This window comes from Apis mellifera, linkage group LG3 (assembly GCF_003254395.2).
Source record: "Apis mellifera strain DH4 linkage group LG3, Amel_HAv3.1, whole genome shotgun sequence".
Taxonomy (NCBI): Eukaryota; Metazoa; Arthropoda; class Insecta; order Hymenoptera; family Apidae; genus Apis; species Apis mellifera.
The window spans coordinates 8,354,603-8,378,207 of NC_037640.1; the positions used below are offsets into that span (position 1 = coordinate 8,354,603).

General features: G+C 22.1%; 6 protein-coding genes across 13 annotated transcripts; 3 read left to right on the forward strand and 3 right to left on the reverse strand.

Annotated features, from left to right (window-relative positions):
- Nucleotides 1-451: 451 nt before the first annotated feature.
- On the forward strand, nt 452-3,863 carry LOC102656334 (uncharacterized protein PFB0765w-like). Its single transcript, XM_026439644.1, has 12 exons — nt 452-570; nt 633-734; nt 818-999; nt 1,096-1,259; nt 1,342-1,514; nt 1,589-1,649; nt 1,731-1,857; nt 2,049-2,191; nt 2,256-2,367; nt 2,445-2,726; nt 2,814-3,263; nt 3,717-3,863. The coding sequence occupies exons 1-12, from the start codon at nt 486-488 to the stop codon at nt 3,834-3,836; spliced, it is 2,001 nt and encodes a 666-aa protein (XP_026295429.1). The 5' UTR covers nt 452-485; the 3' UTR covers nt 3,837-3,863.
- A 378-nt stretch (nt 3,864-4,241) lies between these two features.
- On the reverse strand, nt 4,242-7,057 carry LOC551041 (glycerol kinase). 3 transcript variants are annotated; one of them, XM_006563972.3, is made up of 9 exons: nt 6,898-7,057; nt 6,253-6,511; nt 5,921-6,144; nt 5,634-5,825; nt 5,418-5,528; nt 5,074-5,327; nt 4,781-4,986; nt 4,549-4,680; nt 4,242-4,470 (listed from the first exon to the last, which is right to left on the reverse strand). In XM_006563972.3, exons 1-9 carry the CDS (start codon nt 6,970-6,972, stop codon nt 4,385-4,387), a joined length of 1,539 nt encoding a protein of 512 aa, XP_006564035.1. In that variant the 5' UTR covers nt 6,973-7,057; the 3' UTR covers nt 4,242-4,384. The 3 variants fall into 3 exon arrangements, with proteins under 3 accessions (XP_006564035.1, XP_623440.3, XP_006564036.1); XM_623437.6 differs by having other exon boundaries at nt 5,619-5,825; XM_006563973.3 differs by lacking the exon at nt 6,898-7,057 and adding an exon at nt 6,783-6,869 and having other exon boundaries at nt 5,619-5,825.
- A 714-nt stretch (nt 7,058-7,771) lies between these two features.
- Nucleotides 7,772-15,755, forward strand: LOC412111 (vigilin). Of its 2 annotated transcripts, none has more exons than XM_395577.7 (23): nt 7,772-7,837; nt 7,939-8,007; nt 8,836-9,038; nt 9,127-9,342; nt 9,459-9,665; nt 9,769-9,984; nt 10,083-10,266; nt 10,356-10,670; nt 10,747-10,856; nt 10,947-11,103; nt 11,543-11,718; nt 11,805-11,936; nt 12,017-12,163; nt 12,224-12,382; nt 12,485-12,619; nt 12,731-12,949; nt 13,032-13,167; nt 13,238-13,389; nt 13,470-13,598; nt 13,672-13,782; nt 13,907-14,104; nt 14,178-14,396; nt 14,485-15,755. In XM_395577.7, the coding sequence occupies exons 3-23, from the start codon at nt 8,877-8,879 to the stop codon at nt 14,704-14,706; spliced, it is 3,702 nt and encodes a 1,233-aa protein (XP_395577.4). In that variant the 5' UTR covers nt 7,772-7,837; nt 7,939-8,007; nt 8,836-8,876; the 3' UTR covers nt 14,707-15,755. The 2 variants fall into 2 exon arrangements, with proteins under 2 accessions (XP_395577.4, XP_006564038.1); XM_006563975.3 differs by having other exon boundaries at nt 7,807-7,825.
- A 678-nt stretch (nt 15,756-16,433) lies between these two features.
- LOC102656384 (dual specificity protein phosphatase 19) lies at nt 16,434-17,116 on the reverse strand. The gene has a single exon (XM_016911427.1). It carries the CDS (start codon nt 17,041-17,043, stop codon nt 16,462-16,464), a length of 582 nt encoding a protein of 193 aa, XP_016766916.1. The 5' UTR covers nt 17,044-17,116; the 3' UTR covers nt 16,434-16,461.
- LOC725326 (tRNA pseudouridine synthase-like 1) lies at nt 16,749-18,934 on the reverse strand. 5 transcript variants are annotated; one of them, XM_026439370.1, is made up of 7 exons: nt 18,624-18,686; nt 18,283-18,417; nt 18,058-18,192; nt 17,840-17,986; nt 17,540-17,774; nt 17,123-17,386; nt 16,749-16,878 (listed from the first exon to the last, which is right to left on the reverse strand). In XM_026439370.1, exons 1-6 carry the CDS (start codon nt 18,668-18,670, stop codon nt 17,144-17,146), a joined length of 942 nt encoding a protein of 313 aa, XP_026295155.1. In that variant the 5' UTR covers nt 18,671-18,686; the 3' UTR covers nt 16,749-16,878; nt 17,123-17,143. The 5 variants fall into 5 exon arrangements, with proteins under 5 accessions (XP_026295155.1, XP_006564040.2, XP_006564041.2 ...); XM_006563977.3 differs by lacking the exon at nt 18,624-18,686 and adding an exon at nt 18,793-18,934 and having other exon boundaries at nt 16,796-16,916; XM_006563978.3 differs by lacking the exon at nt 18,624-18,686 and adding an exon at nt 18,826-18,845 and having other exon boundaries at nt 16,796-16,916.
- A 406-nt stretch (nt 18,935-19,340) lies between these two features.
- On the forward strand, nt 19,341-23,520 carry LOC725359. The gene is made up of 9 exons (XM_016911474.2): nt 19,341-19,357; nt 19,547-19,597; nt 19,862-20,053; nt 20,198-20,276; nt 20,367-20,618; nt 21,739-21,960; nt 22,092-22,273; nt 22,474-22,604; nt 23,340-23,520. The coding sequence occupies exons 3-9, from the start codon at nt 19,911-19,913 to the stop codon at nt 23,438-23,440; spliced, it is 1,110 nt and encodes a 369-aa protein (XP_016766963.1). The 5' UTR covers nt 19,341-19,357; nt 19,547-19,597; nt 19,862-19,910; the 3' UTR covers nt 23,441-23,520.
- The last annotated feature ends 85 nt before the right edge of the window (nt 23,521-23,605 follow it).

Consider the following 23,605-nt stretch of genomic DNA (forward strand, 5'->3'; position numbering starts at 1 on the left):
GTTATATGAAAAAATATTTCACTTACAATTATAGAAAATGTTATTTAAAAGAAAATATTTTTTAAAAGTTTTTTTCTTCAAAAATATAAATTTTATATTTTCTCTATATTGTAATTATAATATTTCATATAATATTTATTAATCTACAAAATATTAATATAAGTATTTATATTTATTTACGTAGTAAAATTCGAAAATAATAAAAAAAAATTGTATTCACTTGTATTTAAAGACGGTTCTTTAATATCATATTATTTTATATCCATAAAAATTGACCAAATTTTATACGATTATTTTATTTAGGAATAATTTTATTTAAAAAATATTTACTTTGATATAAATAAGCAATTTTATAGGTAATTATATTGTAATAATTATCATTGTAGAAATTTTATTGTTAATGGTTAAAATTTAATATATTATTAATTAATTTTTGTCTACTCTGATTTGTTTAGATTATATAAACGTAAAAAATAAACGCAAAAATGCAAGAAGAAGATAATCATAGACTTGAATCCCGCAATATAAAAAATAATCCGGAAAAATTGCAAAGAACACCCCGAGTTAGTGGTAAGTTTTATTAACTTATATTTTGATTCATAAATAATAATAAAATCATAATTGTTCTATAGAATTTGACAAAAAAGATATAATGTCACAAGAAGTTAAACATAAAATTCACTATACTCCTCAGAATAGTCCGAATAAATATTCAAAAACTCCTCAAAGTAATGGTATAATATTTAAATGGTATAACATTTCATAATGCCATGTAAGAAATAAAATAAATCATTTTATATAAAATATTTCATTTTAGAATCATTTAAAAAAGATGCGAAATCACAATCAGAAAGTAACAAACGAAAAATTCAATCATTTCATAATGAAAATCTGGAAAAAATTCAGAAAATTTGTCCAAGTGGAAAATTTGTTAATACTTTAATAGGACAATGGTCTAAACATATGGGTATCCAAACACCATTGTCCGAAACAGGAACAGTATATAATTTTTATTTTATTAGAAAGTTGTTATCAAAAAGTATTAAATAAGTTTTTTTTTTAAATAAGTTTATTAAATAAATAATAAATAAATAGGCACGAGAAAATTTAATCATGGAAGAAATGAAACAGGTGCATGTAATTGAAGAACGAAAAATTCAAAAGTTGCAAAAAAAGCTTCAGATCGCTGAAGAAACCATATCTTCACTTTCTACTTCTCATGAGATGGAATTACGAGCTAAAGAGGAGATTTTACAACAGTAATATATATATTTAATATGTATTTTTTATTTATTGCAATTAAAAATCGATAGTGAAGACAGTATTAATTTTCTTCTCTAGACTAAATAGCGATTGGGAATCAATTACTAAGTATTATTATGAAATATCAGAGAGTTTAAAAGGGTTTCAACAACATAAAGATAATCTATCGAAATTATATAATGAAATCATTGTTATTCAACAATCTACAATGAAGAAACTACAACAAGAATTATGTATTATGAAATTGAAAGGTTAATATTATATAGACTTTATTATAAACTTTGTTTGTATTTATTTCAACTTTGATTGAAATATTTTTTTATAGATGATGAGCAAAAAAATATTATTAGTACAATGGAAAACAAAATAATAAATCAAGAGAGAAGGTATTTATGAAACATTTCTTCTTAAACATATAAATCATTGAAGAATAAATAATAAAAAATTTATATTTCATTTATTATTAGAATACACGAAATGACGAGTATTGAAAACGAATTGAAAAAACAATTCGAAGAATTGAAAAATAATTCAGTTTTAGAGAAAAATCATTTGCATAATGTTTATACAGAAGAAAAATTAGAATTAATAAAGGTAAGAAATGTATTACTTTTAAATTTTATTTTTCATTTTTTTTTACTTTAATTTTTCTATTTTAAGTAAAAAGACGTGTATAATCTTGCTTCTTTGGAAATAAAAAAAAATATATTACCTACATTATCGTCATACGTTGTTATCATAGATATAATAAACATGTAAAATATTATAAACAATTACGATTTCAGAAGCAAGAAAATCTCACGTCGATGAATCAAGAACTACAAGTGCAATTACAGAAGATTACAGAAGAGAAACAAAACTTAACTATCTTATTTGCTGAAAAAGATGATGAAATAATAAAATTGCAAGGGGAGATTGTTACATGCAAGTAAGTATTTTTATATGTCTAAATGAATCATATATTTTATCTTAATTTATTAATTTTGTGATAGAAATAAAATCGAGAATTTGTTATGCCATAATACTGAATTAAGTGCAAAATATGAAAAATCCATAAATAAAGAAGAAAAACTATCAAAAGAAATACAAACGAAAGCACAGGAAGTATACAATAATATATTATAATTTTATATTATACATATATATATATATTATATATTAAATTAATTTTGTTCTTTAAGATCGATAAATTACGAGAAAATTTAAATACTAGACAAGAAATAGAATCTAGTTTAGCTAAAGATTTTGATATGATTGATAACAAATATAAAAATATGCAAAATGATTTTTTAAATATAGAAAATAAATTAAAGGAAACGCAAGTTCGTAATATAAATCTTGAACAATCTTTACAAAAGGTGAATTTTGATAATGAACACAAAATAATGGAATTATGTGGAAAAATTGAATTTTTAGAAAAAGAAAAAGCACAAATACTTTTAGAAAAACATTTAAAAATACAGGTATAATTTTAAAATATAACTATAAATTAATATTAATTAGAAATATAAATATATAAATAATGAGTTAAATTCATTTATTATAAATAGGAACTTGAGAATACTCATAAATTATCGAAAGAAAAACACGAAACAGAGATAAAATCCTTAAAACAAGAATTCGATGTTAAACTAATAGAAATGAAAAAAACTTTAGCTATACAAAATTCTGAATTTTTAAAATTAAATGAAACTATAAATAAAATAAATAATGAAGAAAATCAAAATAGACAAATAAATTTCCATGATCAGTATACAAAAATAAATCATAATGAATTGCAAGATAACTTAAAAGAAAAAATACCTTTAATAGAATCTAATCCAATAGAAATAATTAAAAAAATAGAAAAAACAAATCAAGTTTGTGAAATGAAAGAATTTCAAAATCAAGAAAATGTAAATAAATCAAAAATTATAATCAAAAATAAAAACGAAATATCGAATCTTGAGCAAGATATATATAGCTTTAATATCAGAGAAATTAATGATGAGTTACAAAATGTAAGTTGCATATACAATTTGTTATTTTTGTGTTTTATGTATATAATTCATTTTAATTTTTTTGGATGTATATAATTATATGGATTATATGTTAATTATAGATATTATCAGTACAAGAAAAAAAGGTTCGATTTAATTTAAATTCTCCAACGAAGGTGAAATTTAACATTCAAACTCGGTTAATTTTATATAAAATAATAATTATAATACAAAATAATAATAATAATAATAATAATAATAATAATAATAATAATATAAAATTAATAATAATAATAATATAAAAATAATAAAATTTTTATAGGATTTTAATTGTATCGAAAATAATTCTTTTTTTTCTCGAGACAAGGAAGAGAGAAAAAATGAGGTATTATTTAAAAAGAATTTTTTTTTTCTATTTTATATATTTTACATTTAACTAAAAAAATTAAGAAAAATATTATTTTCCATAAATAGAGTAAAGATGATTTCTTGCCGAAAAAAAAAATATTTAAAACACGCAGTTATGGATTACGACAATATGGAACTTCAAAGAAACACCAATTCGGAACTCTTGGAAAAATTTCTAAAAAATAAAATTTCATAAAATACATTACATAAAATTATTTAATTATTATAAATTATTATTTAAAAAATATATAATTTCATATAATATATATATTTCAAAGATAAATTTTTTTGTAATTACTTAAAATGTATTTTTTCAATCTATTTATGTTTTTTTACTTATGTTTATTAATATACTTTAGTAAATTATGTTAATATATAAATTATATAAAAATGTTAATTTTATAAATTACATATTCTGATAAAAATATAATTAATCCACAACAATTATTAACAAAAAATAATTTCTTTAATAAATATCTATATATAAATATAATAATGTTCAACATATTTATTAACAAAATGTATATTTCAGATTCTTATTTATTGTTTATTTAAATATCTATTTTTTATCTATTATATTAAATTTATAATATTCAATCTTTATATATGCATTCATTTGAACAAGATATTGTTCATTATTTATATACTTTTTGCTTTAATTAATTCCTTTTTATTTTTATTTTAATTAATTCTTTATTATCATTCCTACTATTTACAGGGATATTTTGAAAATTTTAATTATTCATTAAAGTAGTAGAACAATCCCATTTCATGGATCTTTCAACAGCCATTTTCCATTTAGAATATCTCAAATCTCTTTCTAAAATATAAATATATATAATTTAATATTTTTATAAAAATATAAAATTTCTTTTAAATTTCTTTTTAAAAAAATTACCATCTTCTCCAATAGAGGGTGAAAATTCCGTAACTTGAGATGCGTCTACATCATTCACATCGATAAGACCGACTCCAATGCCAGCTAATATAGCTGCTCCCAATGCTGTTGTTTCTACCATATTGGGTCGTACTATTTAGATTTAAAAAAAAAATGATATTAGAATATAATATAATATAATATACATGTAAATATATATATGCAATATTAATTCATAAAATTTTATACACACCAACATTTATTCCTGTGAGATCAGCTTGTAATTGCATAAGTAAATTGTTTACTGTCATTCCACCATCAACTTGTAAAGTTGTTAATTTTGTTCCAGAATCTTTAACCATTGCCTCTAAAATATCTCTTGTCTGAAAGCAAACAGCTTCTAATGCTGCACGAACGATATGATATTGTTGTGTATCTTCAGTAATACCACAAATTACTCTAGAAGAAATATAATTTGTAATGCAATTTATACTTTAGTATCAAAAATAATGATCTTTTAAATAATTATTAGTGCAATCTAGTTACCCTCGTGCATCTTGTTGCCAATATGGTGCATATAAACCTGAGAATGCAGGTACAAAATATACATCTCCTGAAGATCTTACATGTTCTGCCATGTCTTGAGATTGTGTTATATTATTAAATAGTTGTATATTATCACGTAACCATGATAAAGCTGCGCCAGCTACAGCCACTGAGCCTTCCAATGCATAAGTTGCTGAGTTTTTACCTATTTTATATGCAATAGTTGTTATAAGACCTTGTGTTGAATCTACTTTCTAGAATGATTAAATATTTAATTAAATAAATGAATTAATTTTCAATAAAGCATATAATATGCAATATAATTAACTGAAATGAATACATACAATACTTCCAGTATTGTAAAGTAAGAAACAACCAGTTCCATAAGTAGCTTTTGCTTGTCCAGGTTTTAAGCACAATTGGCCAAGAAGTGCTCCCTGTTGATCACCTACACACTTATATATAAATATGAAATATGTTAATAATCAAAATTGATAAAATTTTAAACAACATTTATATTTAAATATATTATTTTAATAATATACTCCTGCTATAGGTACACCAGCAAGAACTTCTGGATTTGAAATTGTTGTATATACTTCAGCACTAGATCTTATTTCAGGTAGAATATGCTGTGGAATTCCAAAAAATCGACATAACAGAGGATCCCATTTTAATGATTCAATATTCATTAACATAGTACGAGATGCATTTGAAACATCAGTTACATGTAATTGTCCTTTGGTAAGATTCTATGTAAAAAGTATAATTTATTTGATTAGTGAATGAAATAATTATAATTGTATATTTTGTAAAATAAAATAAAAATCAATAAATGAAAACATACCCAAATAAGCCATGTATCAATAGTTCCAAAAGCACATCTTTCTTCATCTATTGCATGTTTAACACGTGGTATGTTATCGATTAACCAACGTATTTTGAGAGCACTAAAATATGGTGACATTGGAAGTCCACAAAGAGGTTTCAAATAATTTTTATTTCTTGTTTTGTTAGGTACACTATCTAATATGTCTTCTAAAGTTGTAGTAGTTCTCATATCCAACCATACTACAAAAAATTATTTTTCATTTTAATAATAAATTATATTTATATATTATACATATGTAAATATATTACAAATAATGTATCTTAATAATAAATTATATTGCATTTTACCTATTGCATTGTGTAATGGTTCTCCTGTATTTTTATCCCACATTAAAGTAGTTTCTCGTTGATTAGTGATTCCAATTGCTTTGATATCTGATACAGTTATATTAATATCTTTTAGTTTTTCTATTGTTTTTTTTATGCATTCTATAACAGCTTCCAAAATTTCTTTTGGATCTTGTTCCACCCATCCTTCTTGTGGATATTTTTGTTTAATTTCAATTTGATGTGACGCTAATACCTTTCTATGTAGTACATCAAATACCTAAAAAAAAATATATTGTATTATACTTTATATTATATATTTTTTTCTTATTTTTATATAAAAATCTTAATATTTATTGTAAAATAAAATTATTTAAAATTTTCATGAATGAATCATAAATGAAAAACTAATAAAAAAACAAATAATATAACTTTAATATTGAAAATTTATAAATTAATTAAAAAAAAATTCTATAAAACATTTTTTTACAAACTATAAAATAATATTTATTTCAAAATATTTTTTTAACATATCATAAAATAAACATCACATTCAAATAATGATTATGACAAAGGTCAAGTTTCATTCAGATAACTACTAACTTAACTAGATAGTTATCAGTTATTTTTATTGTTTGAACTTAAACACAAATAAAATTTACTTACTAAGAATCTAGCGCTACTCGTTCCTTCATCAATTGCCCCTATGAATGGTCCCGAATGATTGATATTTTCAGGCATATTTTTTTTTTCTTTATTGAAGTTGAATATTTAAGTATATAGTGTATTTGAAAAATGACCTATCGTTAATCTTTATCGTATCTTGTTATATAATAATACATTTCAAATAAAAATATAATCAATTATAATAATGTATATTTTAAGTAAAATTAAATAATTCATTTAATTATTTTTCAATGTATTTCTATATTGATTATATTTCGAATTAATTTATTATCTATTAACCTGTTTGTATTTTAATTTTTCATGACATTATAAATTATAATTAATATAAAAAAATAGATAGATAATAAATTTTGAAATTATTTAACTTGCAAGTTTAAGAATAAATATTAAGTAAAAAAATTACTTAATTCTATGTTATATATTTATTTTTTTTATTTAAAAATAATATATATGAAAATACGTATAAAGTAATAATAAAAATAATAAAATAATAAAAATAAAAAAAATAAACATTTATATTTTGTTTATAAAATATAATTAAATAATTAATAACGATATTAATCAATATCAGTTATTTTTTTATTAATGCATATTAGTACTTTTTTCTATCGTATCAAATAGATTAAATATCGATATATATTTTAATTTCATCATAATTAAATTATGATAATTATATGAAATTGCATATACATTTTTTATGAAGTTTCTAATATATAAATTGTTTTATTTCAAATATATTTTTATCATAAAAATATTATAGTCAATATTTTTTGTATATAATACAATTTTCTAGTGATTTTTGTATCTTAAAGTTTGCAATAAGAAAATGCTGTTCGACATCTCTATACTATTATAGTAACTTTCTGTAACCCAGCTAATATTTATCTCATTTCACTTTGCGTTACCGGTAAGGAAAGACGTACGTTCGTGAGAATAGTGGATAATTATTTGCTCGATAATAATTAAATTAGATTAAGTGTTCATCAGTGTCTAATATTTATGAATTTTTTAATGTTTCAGGCAAATCACTATTAAACTGGCTTCGTAATATACGTTTATTACTTGGCCGGATTTCTTTATTACGGTAGAGTAAGTATTTCGTGTTATGTCGAGACTGCCCATATGAATCTTTCTTTTTTTTTCACTCTGTCTTTTTCTTTCTGAGTATAATGGCACCAATCTTATATTACCTGTTTCTTATTTCGAAATAGAAATACTATTTTCGATCTATGCAACGTGCATACATTCATTTCAAAAAGGTTAGCGATCTTGTGACGTGTCAAGTGAATACTTCATTCCATATGGTGGTCACTAGTTCAACTACTCTGTGGTCATTGACATGCTGGCATATAACTTGAATCTGCTATTTTGCTATTTCTCGTTTGACATAATAATCATTACAAATTTTTACCGCTATTTGATGATTCATATTATATGTCTTAAAAATCAATTTATTAATTGAATATTTATATTAAAAAAAGATATTAAAGAGAATTTTATAGAGATATAAATTTTTCTTTAATATAGATAATATTGTTAAAATAAAAACAACAATCATTTAAATTTCTATAAAAATATATCTTTTTCATTTTTTTTTATCTTTTTATTTACATTTTTTTATAATTTTTATATTATTATCAAATGATTAATCAATAAAATGATTTCATTTGAATTACTATATAAATATAAATTTGAATAAATATTGTAAATAAATATAGCAATAAATTAGATTGTATATAATATATTTTTTTATAAATTATATAATAGATTATAAATTATAATCATTGATTATAAATTATATTAATATTTCATCTTAAGATTCTTTAAATTATTATCTTAAGATTCTATTTAATAAATTATTTTTTTATATTTTATTCAATCTTAAAAGGATGAATATCATATAATTGTTCATTATAGTGCTACTGTAAGGACTTGGCACGAAACAGGACAACCCCATCATGCAGCAGCAGTCAGTAATGGAAGAGGGAACGGCCTATGAGCCACCTACTTATGATGAGACATTCCCAGTTCTTCCTGAGTCAACCAGTTCAAGTTCAGGGAAATTAAATATTTTCTCTATAAATAACAATTTACAACTTGGACGTATAACTATTACTCAGGTATAAATTTAATTATAATATCTATATAATTTTTTAATTATTCTAATTCTATATTTTATTATTTATCTAATTATTATCTAATTTTTAGATGTTTCGTGTACCTGGTGAGGAACGAAAATTTGATCATAGTGACAAATTTGGAGAACGAGAATCTATACGTACATGTAAAACAATAATGAAAGAAACAAATACTATTATTGAAATAGCAACATCAAAAGATCAATCTTTAACATTCCTAATAACTGGTAAACAAAATCAAGTGCTTGAAGCAAAACGTAGAATTTTAACAACGTTTCAGACTCAGGTTTGATATTATAAAATTAAAATAAAATTAAATTAATTAAATAAATTATAATAAAATTAAAATATTTTATTTTAAAATTAAAATAATATAAATTTTGAATTTTCAATTGATTATAGGCAAGTAAACAAATTAGTATTCCTAAGGACCATCATCGTTGGATTCTTGGAAAACAGGGACAGCGTTTAAAAGATCTAGAAAAGACAACTGCAACAAAAATAAATGTTCCATCTGTACAAGATCAATCAGATATAATAACAATTACAGGAACTAAAGAAGGAATAGAAAAGGCTGAACATGAAATTAAAGTAATTTCAGATGAACAAGTGAGTAAAAAAAAAAAATATTTAATATAAGTATTTAATATAAATTGTTATATATATATATATATATATAAAGATAAAAAATATACAAAAATTTTTTCATTAGTCAAGAAAAGCATTTGAAAGAATATCTGTGCCAAAAATTTATCATCCATTTATACATGGTGCATACAATGAGAATCTCAATGCCATGATGGCAGAAACTGGTGCTCGAATTAATATTCCTCCTGCTCATTCACAAGAAGATGAAATTACGATTGCTGGTGAAAAAGAAGGTGTTGCAGCAGCAAAACAAAAAATTGAAGCCATTTATAAAGATATGGTATAAATAATAAATATTATCATAAAATTATCAAATAGAAATTATTTTTTATATCTTTTTAAAATTAAAATTATACATTAATTATATTTCTCATTTAGGAAAAGAGATGTACAACAGTGTCAGTTGAAGTTCCAAAATCTCAACACAAGTATGTTATTGGTCCACGAGGTAGCACAATAGCAGAAATCTTACAAGTAACTGGTGTCAGTGTAGAAATGCCTGCATCAGATTCCCCAACAGGAACTATTACTCTTCGTGGACCTCAAGAAAAACTTGGTCAAGGTAATTCATTTTATTATTTTTTAAGAGATTTTTATATTAGAATATTAATTAAACGTTTGCATAAATGTTTTTTTGATCCAATATTATAGCATTAAATAAAGTATATGAAAAAGCAAATAGTGTTCGTACAGCTGTAGTGAAAGCACCTGTTTGGATTCATAAATACATTATCGGTAGAAAAGGTGTTAATATTAAACGTATTACACAAGAAATGCCAAAAGTGAATGTAGAATTTACTGGAAAAGAAGATAAAATTAAAATCGAGGGTCCTCCTGAAGAAGTGGAAAAAGCACAAAATGAGCTTCAATTAATGGCTACTGATCTTATATCTAAGCTTACTTTTACGGAATTAAATGTTGATCCTAGATTTTATAAACATATAATTGGAAAAAATGGATGTAATGGTAAATTTTTTTTAAATAATTTAATTATATTAAAATTTATGTTATTATATTATTTTTAATATTTCTTTTTTATTAGTAAATCGTGTAAAAGAAGGGACAGGAGTTGTAATTAATATTTCTGAAAATGATGGAAGTAATGTGATTCGTATTGAAGGAAATCTTGCTGGTGTACTCAAAGCTCAAACGGTTTGTAATATTTGTTTTATATATTATAAATAATACATAATTAATTTTTTTTTATAATATTTTATAGTATAATACTTTAATTTATTATAGGAATTAGTAGAAATGGTAAAAAAATTGGAAAATGAAAAAGAAAAAGATGTAATAATAGATCATCGTTATTATCCTAGTATTATTGGAAATAAGGGAGATAATATCAAAGAAATTAGAGATAAGTTTAATCAAGTACAGATTACTATTCCTGGTCCAGGTATGTAGCATAGTAGATGCAATAACTAAAACTCGGATTTATGCCAGGTACAAACATTTGAAAGACCTCGACTCTTATTGGCAGTTAGCCAAAGAAAGAACTTATTTGTATTTAGAAGTTTATAATTTAATTTGATAGTTTATAATTTTCTATTGTTATATAAAAAATATGTTGTATAAAATATATTTAAATTTTCTATAAAAAAAATTTTTTTTTTATTAAATTTATTTATATTCTGAATTTGAAATTTAAAAATTATTAAAAAGTTGTAATACAAAATATCCTATTTTTTAAAATGATTATATTTTGTATAAAACTAAGAAAATTATAACTTTAAAAACAGTATGTAGTTATTAAATAAAAAAATATAGAAAAAATTTAAAAAATTATTTTTTATTTAAATTAAAAATATTTTTACTTAAAAATTTTTTATTTACAGGTGAAAAAGGAGATATTGTAAAAATTAGAGGACCTAAAGAAGATGTAGACAAGTGCCATAAGTATTTAATGAAATTAGTAAAAGAACTAAATGAAAATAATTATGTCTTAGAGGTACCTATTTTTAAGCAATTTCATAAGTTTGTCATTGGAAAAGGTGGAGTTAATATTCGTAAAGTTGGTATCCAAATATTTTATTTTATATATTTTTAAAATAAATTACAAATATAATCTATATATTATCTTAATTTTTTAATTTTTAGATCAGAGAAGAAACACAAACTAAAATTGATTTACCTGCTGAAGGCGAAAAAAGCGATGTTATAACTATCACGGGCAAAAAGGAAAACGTGGAGAAAGCTAAAGAAATGATTCAAAAAATACAAAATGAATTAGTAATATTAATATCCTTATAAAAATATTGAACTAATTAATTTTAATCTTTAATCTTATATTAAGTAATTTTTTGCATTAGGCCAATATTATTACTGATGAGATAGTAATACCACCGAAATTTTATAATTCTCTTATTGGTACTGGTGGAAAATTAATTCATTCTATTATGGAAGATTGTGGTGGTGTTGCAATTAAATTTCCTACAGCAGAGAGTCGAAGTGATAAGGTAATTTAATTTGAAAATATTAGAATTAAATATATAAATATTAAAATATTTTATTCATAGGTAACTATTAGAGGGCCTAAAGAAGATGTTGAAAAAGCGAAACAACAATTGCTTGAACTAACAAATGAAAAGCAATTGTCCAGTTATTCAGCTGAAGTACGTGCCAAAGTACAACATCATAAATTTCTTATTGGAAAGAATGGTGCTAATATTAAAAAAGTTAGTAGTTTATTTAATAATATAACTTATATAATTATATATCAATTATGATGTGTTATATTTGATTATATATTTCGTGTTTTATTTGATTTATTTAATTAGATAAGAGAATCCACAGGAGCACGTATTATATTTCCAACAGAAGATGATCAAGATAAAGAAGTAATTACAATAATGGGAAAAAAGGAAGCTGTTGAAAAAGCTAAAGCTGAATTAGAAGCTACAATTAGCGAAATTGTAAATCTTTATTAATCATAGTTATTTTTAATTATATTAAAATCTGTCTTTAATATTAAAATTATTTTTTGTATAAATCAAATTATTTTTTATATTTGATCTATTTTATAGGATAATATTACTGAAGGTGAAATTCGTATCGATCCGAAGCATCATAGACATTTTGTAGCTCGAAGAGGAGGTGTATTACATCGTATAGCAGATGAATGTGGAGGAGTACAAATTTCATTTCCACGAGCTGGTGTTGATAGTGATCGTGTAATTTTGAAAGGATCACATGAATGTATAGAAGCAGCAAAACAACGGATGCGTGAAATTGTACAAGAATTGGTAAATTTTTTAATTTGTATTTTTTTTTTTATTTGTTCTATATATTCTTATAATTATTTTACGTATAATTGTTATTTTTTAGGAATCAATGGTAACAGAAGAATGCATAATACCTCAAAAACATCATCGTACAGTAATGGGAGCAAAGGGACGTAAAGTGCAAATGATTACATCTGAATATGATGTACAAATTAAATTTCCTGATCGGGATACATATGGTTAATTTAAAATTAGTTGAAATTTAAAAAAAAAATTATAAAATTTGTAATCAAGACATTCATATTTTAGATGAACAACGTGTAGTAGAACAAATGAATGGTGAAAATGGCGAAATTTCCGAAACTGTTCCAGCTTGTGATATTATTCGTATCACAGGACAACCAGAGAATGTTGCAGCTGCTAAACAAGCATTGCTTGATCTTGTACCAATTACAATAGAAGTTAATATTGTTATTAGTAACTATATATCAAATAATTTAATCATTAACAAAGAATTACATAATTTTAACATAATTTTTAGGTAGAGGTACCATTTGATCTTCATCGCTCTATAATAGGACAAAAAGGTCGTGATGTGCGAGAATTAATGAATACATATGATGTTCATATCATGTTATCTCCAGCGGAAGAAAAACTTGATTATATTAAGGTATATATATGATATTTAATATTAAGATATAATATTAATATAATATTTAATTCAAAATTATTGTTTTATTTAGATTTCTGGAACACCATCATGTGTTGAAAATGCAAAACAAGCCATTCTTGATAAGTGTAAAGCTTTGGAAGCTGAACGACAAGATAGAGCTTTGAAATCATTTGAATTGAAGGTAAATTTACTATATATATATATATATATATATATATATATATATATATATATATATATAATATTATTATAATATAATATTTTGAAAAATTATAAATAAATTTATTTAATTAATTTTATTTTAGATTGAAGTTGATCCAGAATATCATCCAAAAATAATTGGACGGAAAGGAGCCGTGATTAATAAAATACGTAGCGATCATGATGTTCAAATTAATTTTCCACGTAAAGGTGATCCTGAAGAACATATCATTACAATCACTGGTTACGAAAAAAATGCTTGTACTGCAAGAGATGATATTATGAAAATTGTTAATGAATTAGTAAGTATAATGCCTACTTAAGATTTATTTTATAAATATAACGATAATGAAATATATTATTCACTTAATTTAGAATGGCTTGACGAAAGAAGAAGTACATATAAATGCTGCTGTACATTCGCGTTTAATTGGTTCGAAAGGTAGAAATATTCGCAAAATAATGGAAGAATTTAAAGTGGATATTAAATTTCCAAGAAAAACCGATCCTGATCCTAATATTGTAACAATTGTTGGTACAGAAGAAAATGTAGCTGATGCTAAAGATCGTTTGTTGAATTTAGAAGAAGAATATGTAAGTTTAATATAAAATATATGTAAAACATTTATTTTCATAAAATCAATAAATAATTTTATGTTACATAATATTTATTGTATTTTAGATTCAAGATGTTTTAGAAAATGAATATCGCGAAAATTTGCGTTCACCTCAACGAGATGAAAGAAATTCTGGAAATTCGGGCTTTGTAGTAAAAGGAGGACCATGGGAACAGCAACAGCAAAGTGCTCCAAATACTGCTAGTGTTGAAGAATTTCCACAATTTGCTGGATATTCTCACGTACCTGTGACTAATCCTGATGGTCCTTGGGGTGTGAAACGTTAATATTTATATAGAGTAAAAGTCAATGAAACATAAGATAAACATAATATATGAACTTTCCTCTGACAAACAATACAGAAGGGTACACACATTAGTGCTAGGTGGTTCCCTGTTCCATTACTGATGTTGCTGCATACGACCTGGCCATTCTATTGGACTCTGATACTGGTTTACTACATAACATTTGACGATGGTGTTTATATTTACAGTTCATATACTAATTATCTATGTATCTGTAACTGTAACGCATGATTTTAAGTTGATTGCCATGTTAGAAATATTCACACATACAGTCAGACGCAAATTGTGCGTAATTTCATTCACAAAAAAACATTTGATTTCTTCATAACTTTTAATTCTGCTAATATGCCTTTCAGGTACAGATATGTTGTACTTAAGACTGTGGCTTCTCTTGTAGGAACTAATTTTTTGTGTATATTATATATTTCCCAGATTGTCTCTATTCGTATAGATTGCGTGGCTGAATGCGTTTGCGTTTAACCAAGCATATTTTGTTAATTTATTTATATTTTTTGTACATATAAATTGCATTTTTTTGTTATGTTGGACTAAGTGGAATTGTTTCTGAATTACATTATGATGATATTAGAGTCTATACAAATTTTTTGCAAAATGTGAAGCTTTAAGGTCTTTCTAAGGAAAACGTTCCTAAGTATAATTTTCCTGCTTTTTTATAGCTAGTATAATTAATAAGATCGCTTTATGCTCTTGAAATTGCAATGTGCTATAAAGTGAACAAATTTGCCAATAAAAGATAGTTGATCATGTATATTATTAAATACTGGACTTAAGAAAAGCAGAAATTAGTGATTATATAATGTATATTGGAGGAACATAATCTTTAGAAGGCCTTGCTATTTTTGTACTGCTTTTATGCAGTCATTAAAGACCAGATATGAAATCATTGGCATCATTAAAAGAAAAGAATCATGGATATTTATAATGCAAGTGATATGTCGTATTCTTTGAATAGCTGATTTTATTTATTCTTTCTATTTTACTGTTTGCTGTATGATGTGCAAATTTTTGCATTCTACTATTTATGAGGCCAACTAGCTAAGAAAAAAATATTCGGTTCAAGTGCCTTGTCTATTTTCTTCAGGACAGCTCATTTCAATTGTTGGAGGAATGTGAATATTAGATTATACATAATTATATATAAATATACATATATATATATATGTATATTTACATATATATACATACACATATATATATAAATGTATATATATATACATTATATAAATATTGATAATAATTACATTATTATATATATACATATATATAATCAATATGATAGCTATTGTACTTGCAGGTACAATAATATACTACTATCACAAATAGATACTATCATGTATACAGAAATTCATCTATATTTTTTAGATTTACAGTAATTTTTATAAAACTACTTGGTACGACGACTTATATGTCATCTCCAATGCATGGTTTATACAAAATGCCAGAATTAGCAATTTTAATGTGCTTAGTTTTGGCTAACAATTTGATAGATGCTGTGCATGAATGTACCTTTTCTAATGAATTATAAATACAAAGTAATTGTAATTATGAAATAATATTCTCTGTACACATTATGTCATAATACATAAATTCTCTACTGTAATAATATATATATATATATAATTAATCTATTGTTAAGATAGTGTTATTTTTTCTTTTTTCTTTATAGCATTAAATAAATTGAGACAATATATTATAATAACATTCGATATTTATTTATTATAACATAGTTGGAAGTTGTAATGTTTTTAATTGCTGTACAAATCCTTCATTAGGTTTAATACAATTTCTTATATTTTTTACCTTATTATACGCATCATCATATGATATTTTTTGGAGAGCCATTATATAAGATATAATAATTGCTGGTGAACGAGATATACCAGCATTACAATGTACAAGAATATTTTCATTGCGATGTTTATGTATAATTCTGATACATTTTTTAATTACTATAATTAGATCAGATTCGGGTAAATCTAACAATTCACAATAATAATAATTAATGTCATCAAATTTTACTGGTACATCAATACCAATGCTTAAAATATGACGAATTTTATGTTTTTGTAATATTTCTTTGTTTATAATTGGATCTTGTGAGCTTAGGAATAATCCTTGTATTATTTGTGCAATCTGTAAATCAGGTTTATTATCTATCACAAATGGTATTCCTGTAAAGGATAATTTTCTTTTTATTCCATTATGTTCTTCATATTTTTGACCAAGTGTATTAGTTACAATAGTTTTACATTTTTTTAATTCTAATTTTTTATTTTTTATTAAACTGTTTAAATCCATTATCAATGTGCAAATAATATATAAAGAAAGAAAAAAAAATAAAATTAATTGGTTAAAAAAATCATTTAATGATATTTACATAAATTTCTAAAAATATATATTAGATTTCATCTGTATCTAATGGTATAACTATATTATCATCAGAAATTTTATATTTTATAACATATTCATTTAATTGTTTATGACAATATTCTACATTCATAAGATATAAACCATAAGCTGGAGCTGTCTCTATCTGAGAAAGATAATTATGACAACCAGGAACTTGTAACATTACAGTTATATCTTTTTCTGTTATTTTACCTGAACCTAGAGCAAATAAAGCACCGACAATTCGTCTAACCTATAAAAAAAATATTAACAATATTAATATATCTATAATTATTATATATTTTAATCTGTAATAATATTTATAAAAAATTAATAATAAAATTAATATCTATATCCTTTATGTATGTGTGAATTTTATTTATAAAAAAATATTTGTTAATCACACCTGCTTATATAAGAAACCTCTTGATGAACATATAATATTCCAATATTCAAAGTTTTGAGATAAAGGATCGTTTGGCATAAGTGGATAACCTTTTTCTATAGTTAAACTATTCAAATTTCGTACATAATTAATTGGTTTATTACCTACAATTTTTGCAGAGAATGTTCTAAAATCTTTTGTTCCTATAAAAAGTTGTGTTGCACGTTTTATTCTTTCAAGATCAAAAGTATCTGATCTGTAAAACAATTTATATAATTTTTTACATAATAAATATATTTTTTTCACAGATATAAATTATACCTGATATGAAAACACCGATTTATTTCTGTAATAGGAATTCTATGTTCATCTTTATTTTTAGTTATTGAAAATCTATAAAGATAAGTTCTAGAGTGTATAAATTTCCTTACATGAAAAGTCTTTTTTACTGGAATAAATTCTAATAATCTGAAAATAATATATAGTTAATTTGTGATTAATATGATTAAAAAATATAAAAATTTTAAATATATATTTACCTTATATTATGATGACAATCAAAAAAATATCGATTCACATATTTAAGTGTATCATTGGGATAATAAATAGAGTCATATTTATTTTTTATATCAATGTGAGCTAAATTACACATACTATGTACACCAATATCTGTTCTATAAATTTTAATTATTTTATAAATTGTATATACTTATTCTATATAGTGTTAAATATTAATTAATATATATATATAATTAAATATTTACCTGCTAGAACAAGTTATCTTTGGCCATTCTATACATTTTGGTATTAAAGTTGTAAAAGCAGTTTCTAAAGCTCCTTGAATAGTATCAATGTCACGTATTACATTTTCAGTCTGAATTACATTTTTTTGCATTCCTCTAAATATAAAAATAAAATTTTTTTGTTTTAATAATACTTTAATATTTAAATAACATTGTATAAATAATATAATAAATTTTTACTGTTAAATTTTAGATTTTATTCTTTGCTATTTATGTATTTTGTATTTTCTTAACATTTTTTAATATTAAATTTAGAAATAAATTTATAATCTAAATATATAAATATATATGTATAGTTATACCTATATTGTGTACCAAGATATGAAAATTTGATTAAATATCTTGTCATTTTTTAATTATAACGTGTTGTTAATTGTTTAATTTAAATTGAATAGTAATTTAAATTATAGTAATTATAGTATAGAATAGTAATTTTAATATAAAATCGACTTTTTGTAAAAAATACTTAACCTTAAAGTATTTACCACTTATATGAATACTTACTGGTATAAATACTAATATGTATTTATACCGGTAACATGAATTTAAAAAAAATATTTATAAATTAATATAAATTAAATGCAATTATCTAATTATTCTAATAACAATAACGTTATTTGAAACTACTTTTATTAATTTTATATATTATTATATATTATATATTATTTTATATAATATTAATATAATTATATAATGTATATTATTAAGTAATTTTATTATAAAACTATATATTATTAGAATAGAAAAATTTCGCAAAACATTCAATTCTTACAAAATTTTTAATAATTAATATTGTTTTATTCTAAACCAATAAAAAAACTTGTTTAAATAATTTCGTTTATTCTAATTAAATTGCAAATTAAATATTGATATTTCAATTATCAATATTTTAATAAAAATATATAAATTTATAATAGAAATAATTTAAATATTCTACATCTATTCAATTACAATTAATTTTTAAAACAATTTATAAAAATATATAGAATAATATACATAGAAATATATCTATGTAATAAAATAATCATAAATTTGTGTAAGTAATAAAAGATTAAATCAAATTCTGTATAATTTATAAAGTTATTTATATTATATTAAATCGATTCGTTACAATCACGACAGTTTAGTCAGTTTTGTTAGTTTTAATCTGGTATTTATTTGATTTAACAATGAAAATAAAATTTATTTGGTGGAAAATTATTAAACAATATTTAACAAATTGCAGTATCCATGGTGTTAAATATCTCGTAGACGATCAATTATCATGTATAGAACGGTAATCGTACTTATTTAAAAATTATTATTATAAAAATTGTAGTTAAATAATTGATAGATAATAGATTTGAATAAATATATAAATTAATATTTTAATTTTTATATATATTTTTTTATAAAAATTATATAAATATGTAAATAGAAAATTTACATATTTTAGAATTTAAAATTTGAATTATATTTTGAATATATTTAATTAATCCAACGAATTAAAGATATTTTATATTTTTATAATAACAATATTAATTTATGATGTAATTTACAGATTATTCTGGCTCATATTTTGTGTATTATGTTGGTGGGGTTGTACAAACATGATTAAAGATGTATTGATAAATTATATTCAATATCCTATTGCTTTAACTGCTGAAACTACTTATGTTGACTGGCAGATACCTTTTCCTGCCATTGCTTTTTGTATTACTTCTACTCCTAAATTGAAAAGATATTTCATATTGTATGTTATATTAAAATTAAAATAGTTTATTATTTTATATTACAATTGAAATTAAATTTTAATAAACTCGAATTTTTTAAATATATTTCTAAGAACATTTGTAATTTTCAATTTCTAAGAATAAAATATAAATAAATTTTTAAGGAATCCAGGATCATTCACCGATGCGCCTCGAAAAGCTTTTAAATATTCATCTGAAGAACTTCTGTCTTTCTACGAAGAGGTGAAGAATTATTATTTATTTTTATTAAATTGAATATAGTATATTTATTGAATATAGAACAAGTTAATATATTATAAATATTTATCATAGACACGTATTCCTTGTAAAGAGTTCTTTGCGGAATGTAGTTGGAATAACATAAAATTCGATTGTTGTACTAAATTCCAAGAATTAAGAAAAACTGGTGTGGGTTATTGCCTTGCGATAAATACATTTCATTTGAAAAAATTTGACAAATCGAATGTGCATTTCTTTGTAAATCGTACCGTGAAATATGGTGATCTTATCATTGATATTTCTGTAGATGCAAGAATGAAGCAGCATCTTTATAATGGATTTACAGTTCGTATCTATTTTTTAATAATATTTTAATTTAATTAATAATTCAACAATTTTCATTTTATTGCAGTGATTTTAGCTGAAATTCAAAATAATTTAGAATTAAAATTATTAAATAATTAATCTTTAATTTTTAATATAAGTTTTTATAAAGATATATCTTATATACAATATTATATTTATAAACAATATAATAAACAATATTATTAACAATATTCAATGATCTAAAAAAAAGTATTTATCGAAAAATTGGAATTATCATTGAAGAAATATAATAGCACATAAAAATTTTTTAAAAAAAGTAAAATAAACACATAAAAAACAGAGATTTAAACTCACATTGTTGACTTTTAATAAATCTTTCCAAAATTCCATTAGTAATGCAGTTAGTTTTATCAATTATCTGAGATAATGTAAAACAATACATAACAATATCATTAAATCATTGAATATTTATTATAAATAAGTACGATAATAATATGAATTTATATAAATTATATTTATATTGTTGTAGTAATAGTAATCAATGAAAAATATTATATATTTTTATTTTACTTTTATATTAAAAACAAAAATAATTTTGTAATTTTTTTCGATATTTTTTTTAGAATCTGTTCTTTCACATAAAGTAATGATTATGATAAATTTTTGAAATAAATTAAAAAATACCAGCAAAAATGAATGTTTTTGGTATTTTTTTAACTTTAATTATTATTTAAACATATTTAAATGTTTAATAATTTAATAATTATAATTTAATAATTTATTATTTTCGTAATTCGTGAGAATTCATAGAATCATTTTATAAATTGCTAGACTTATAATAATATTTGAATAATTATCATCGTAAGAATGCAAAACATTTTCAAAATTGAAAAATTGCAATTTTTTTTAAAATTGATTAAACAATCGTAGAAAAAAATTTTTTTGCAGATTCATATTCAATATATTAAAATTTATAAGAAATGCCTATTGAAGATTATAAAATCATGTGAGATATATGTTGAAATATTATTAGTATATAAATTTTTACACATTTCGAGAAAATATTTTATTATATAATTATTTAAAGAAAAAAAAAAAAAGAAAAAGAAAAGAATTGATAAAAATTATGCAATTTTAGGTATACTTTCTCAATAATTTACAGTTACCAATATTTAAAAGTTTGAGTCATGTAATTTTAAAAATTGGACACATAACTCGAGTTGGATTTACAATGGAAGATACATTTAATGAGGATGGTGTAAAAAAAATTGCGATTGAACACAGAGGTTGTCGATTTCCTGATGAAAAACGAGCATACAATTTATTTGATATTTATAGTAGAGATTCATGTTATGTAGAAGTAAGTCAATTTTTCTCTTTCAGAATAAATATACCAAACCTTTTTCAAATATTATATTTATTATCTATTATCGATCGATTGGAGAACTTCATATAATTTATTCCACATTAATAAATGAATGCTATTTATAGGTAATTATAGAACGGATGATAAAACTCTGTGGTTGCGTAAATTTTTATTATTTTGTGCCTCAAGGAATAAGAGTTTGTAATAGTACGGAAATGTCTTGCATATATGCTAATAAGATGAGTTTCAATATGCAATCACTTATGGATGAATGTGTTCCGGATTGCGAGGGGACATCATTGGCCGTGTATGAATCCTATAAAAATATTAATGATTGAAAATGTCTTAATATAAAAAAAATATATAGATATTGTATTTTAGATTACAAATAGCAGCATTAAAGCATTATGTACTTAATTTTTAAACATAAAACGTTTTAACATTTACTAATTTTTTTTTTTTTTAATTAATTTATGATATTCTTAAATGTGATATTTTTTATTATAGGGAACAATTGCTTGAATCTTATAAATATGATCCTTTAGGTGAAAAATATACACGTCTTCAGTTTACTTTGCTTTCACATCCAATGATACGATATCGTCGATATGTAGTCAACGATCTTTTAAATGTTACAGGTAATTTGATTATTATTATGAGCGATTATAATTCTATTTATTTAAATCACGTATTATTATTTGATAAATTTGCAAAACAAATGAAAATTATTTATTCAAAGTTAAATATTTATACTTTTTTTTTTTTTTTTTTTTTAATTTCCTTCATCGTTAATGCTATTATCATTATCAAACAAATAATGCTTCCGGCATTAATGAAGAAATTGCGAAAAGATATAAAGTCACCTTCAAAAATTCAGATAAGAATCTTACAAAAAACTATATTTTTTACTCAAATTTTATATATAGATAATATATCAATAATTTAATTAGAATATAGAATATAACTATAGAACTATAAAATGTAATATTACGCAAAATATTTTGTTTCATAAAATAATCAATTTTTTATTTGTTTGAAATAAAGATGTATATATATATATATTATGTGATGATCAAGATATAAAATATACTCATTATCATTCTTCTTAAATGTCATCTATTATCAATTGTTTAAAATATGTATATCTTATTGTGATTACCATATAGGAAAATTTTTACTTTTGATATATGAATACATTGAAGCTACAATAGCAAACAACTCTGATTTTGTGTTTGTAAAAAGCTTTTTGATATTTTATCGATAAGTATCGTGTATTTCTAAATTTTTTTTATGTCTGAAGCATCCTGCATGATATTACAATATCACACTATATAACATTCTTTTTTATTATAATTTAATGATGTTATTTTTAGTTTCAGTTGGAAGTGCAATTGGTCTTTTCATGGGTGCCAGTATTTTAAGTATCTTTGAAATACCATATTGGTTATTCATTCGTCGAGACAAAATAAAATAAGATCCTAATTTTATTGAATCAAAATATTAAAATATGTGAATAGAGATTGAATTTATATTATTTTTTTAATTATTGATTTTTTAACATTAAATGTAATTATTTCATTATTTTAATTTTGCATACATATTGTATATTTCAATAAAAAAAAAAGATAGAGTAGTTTAA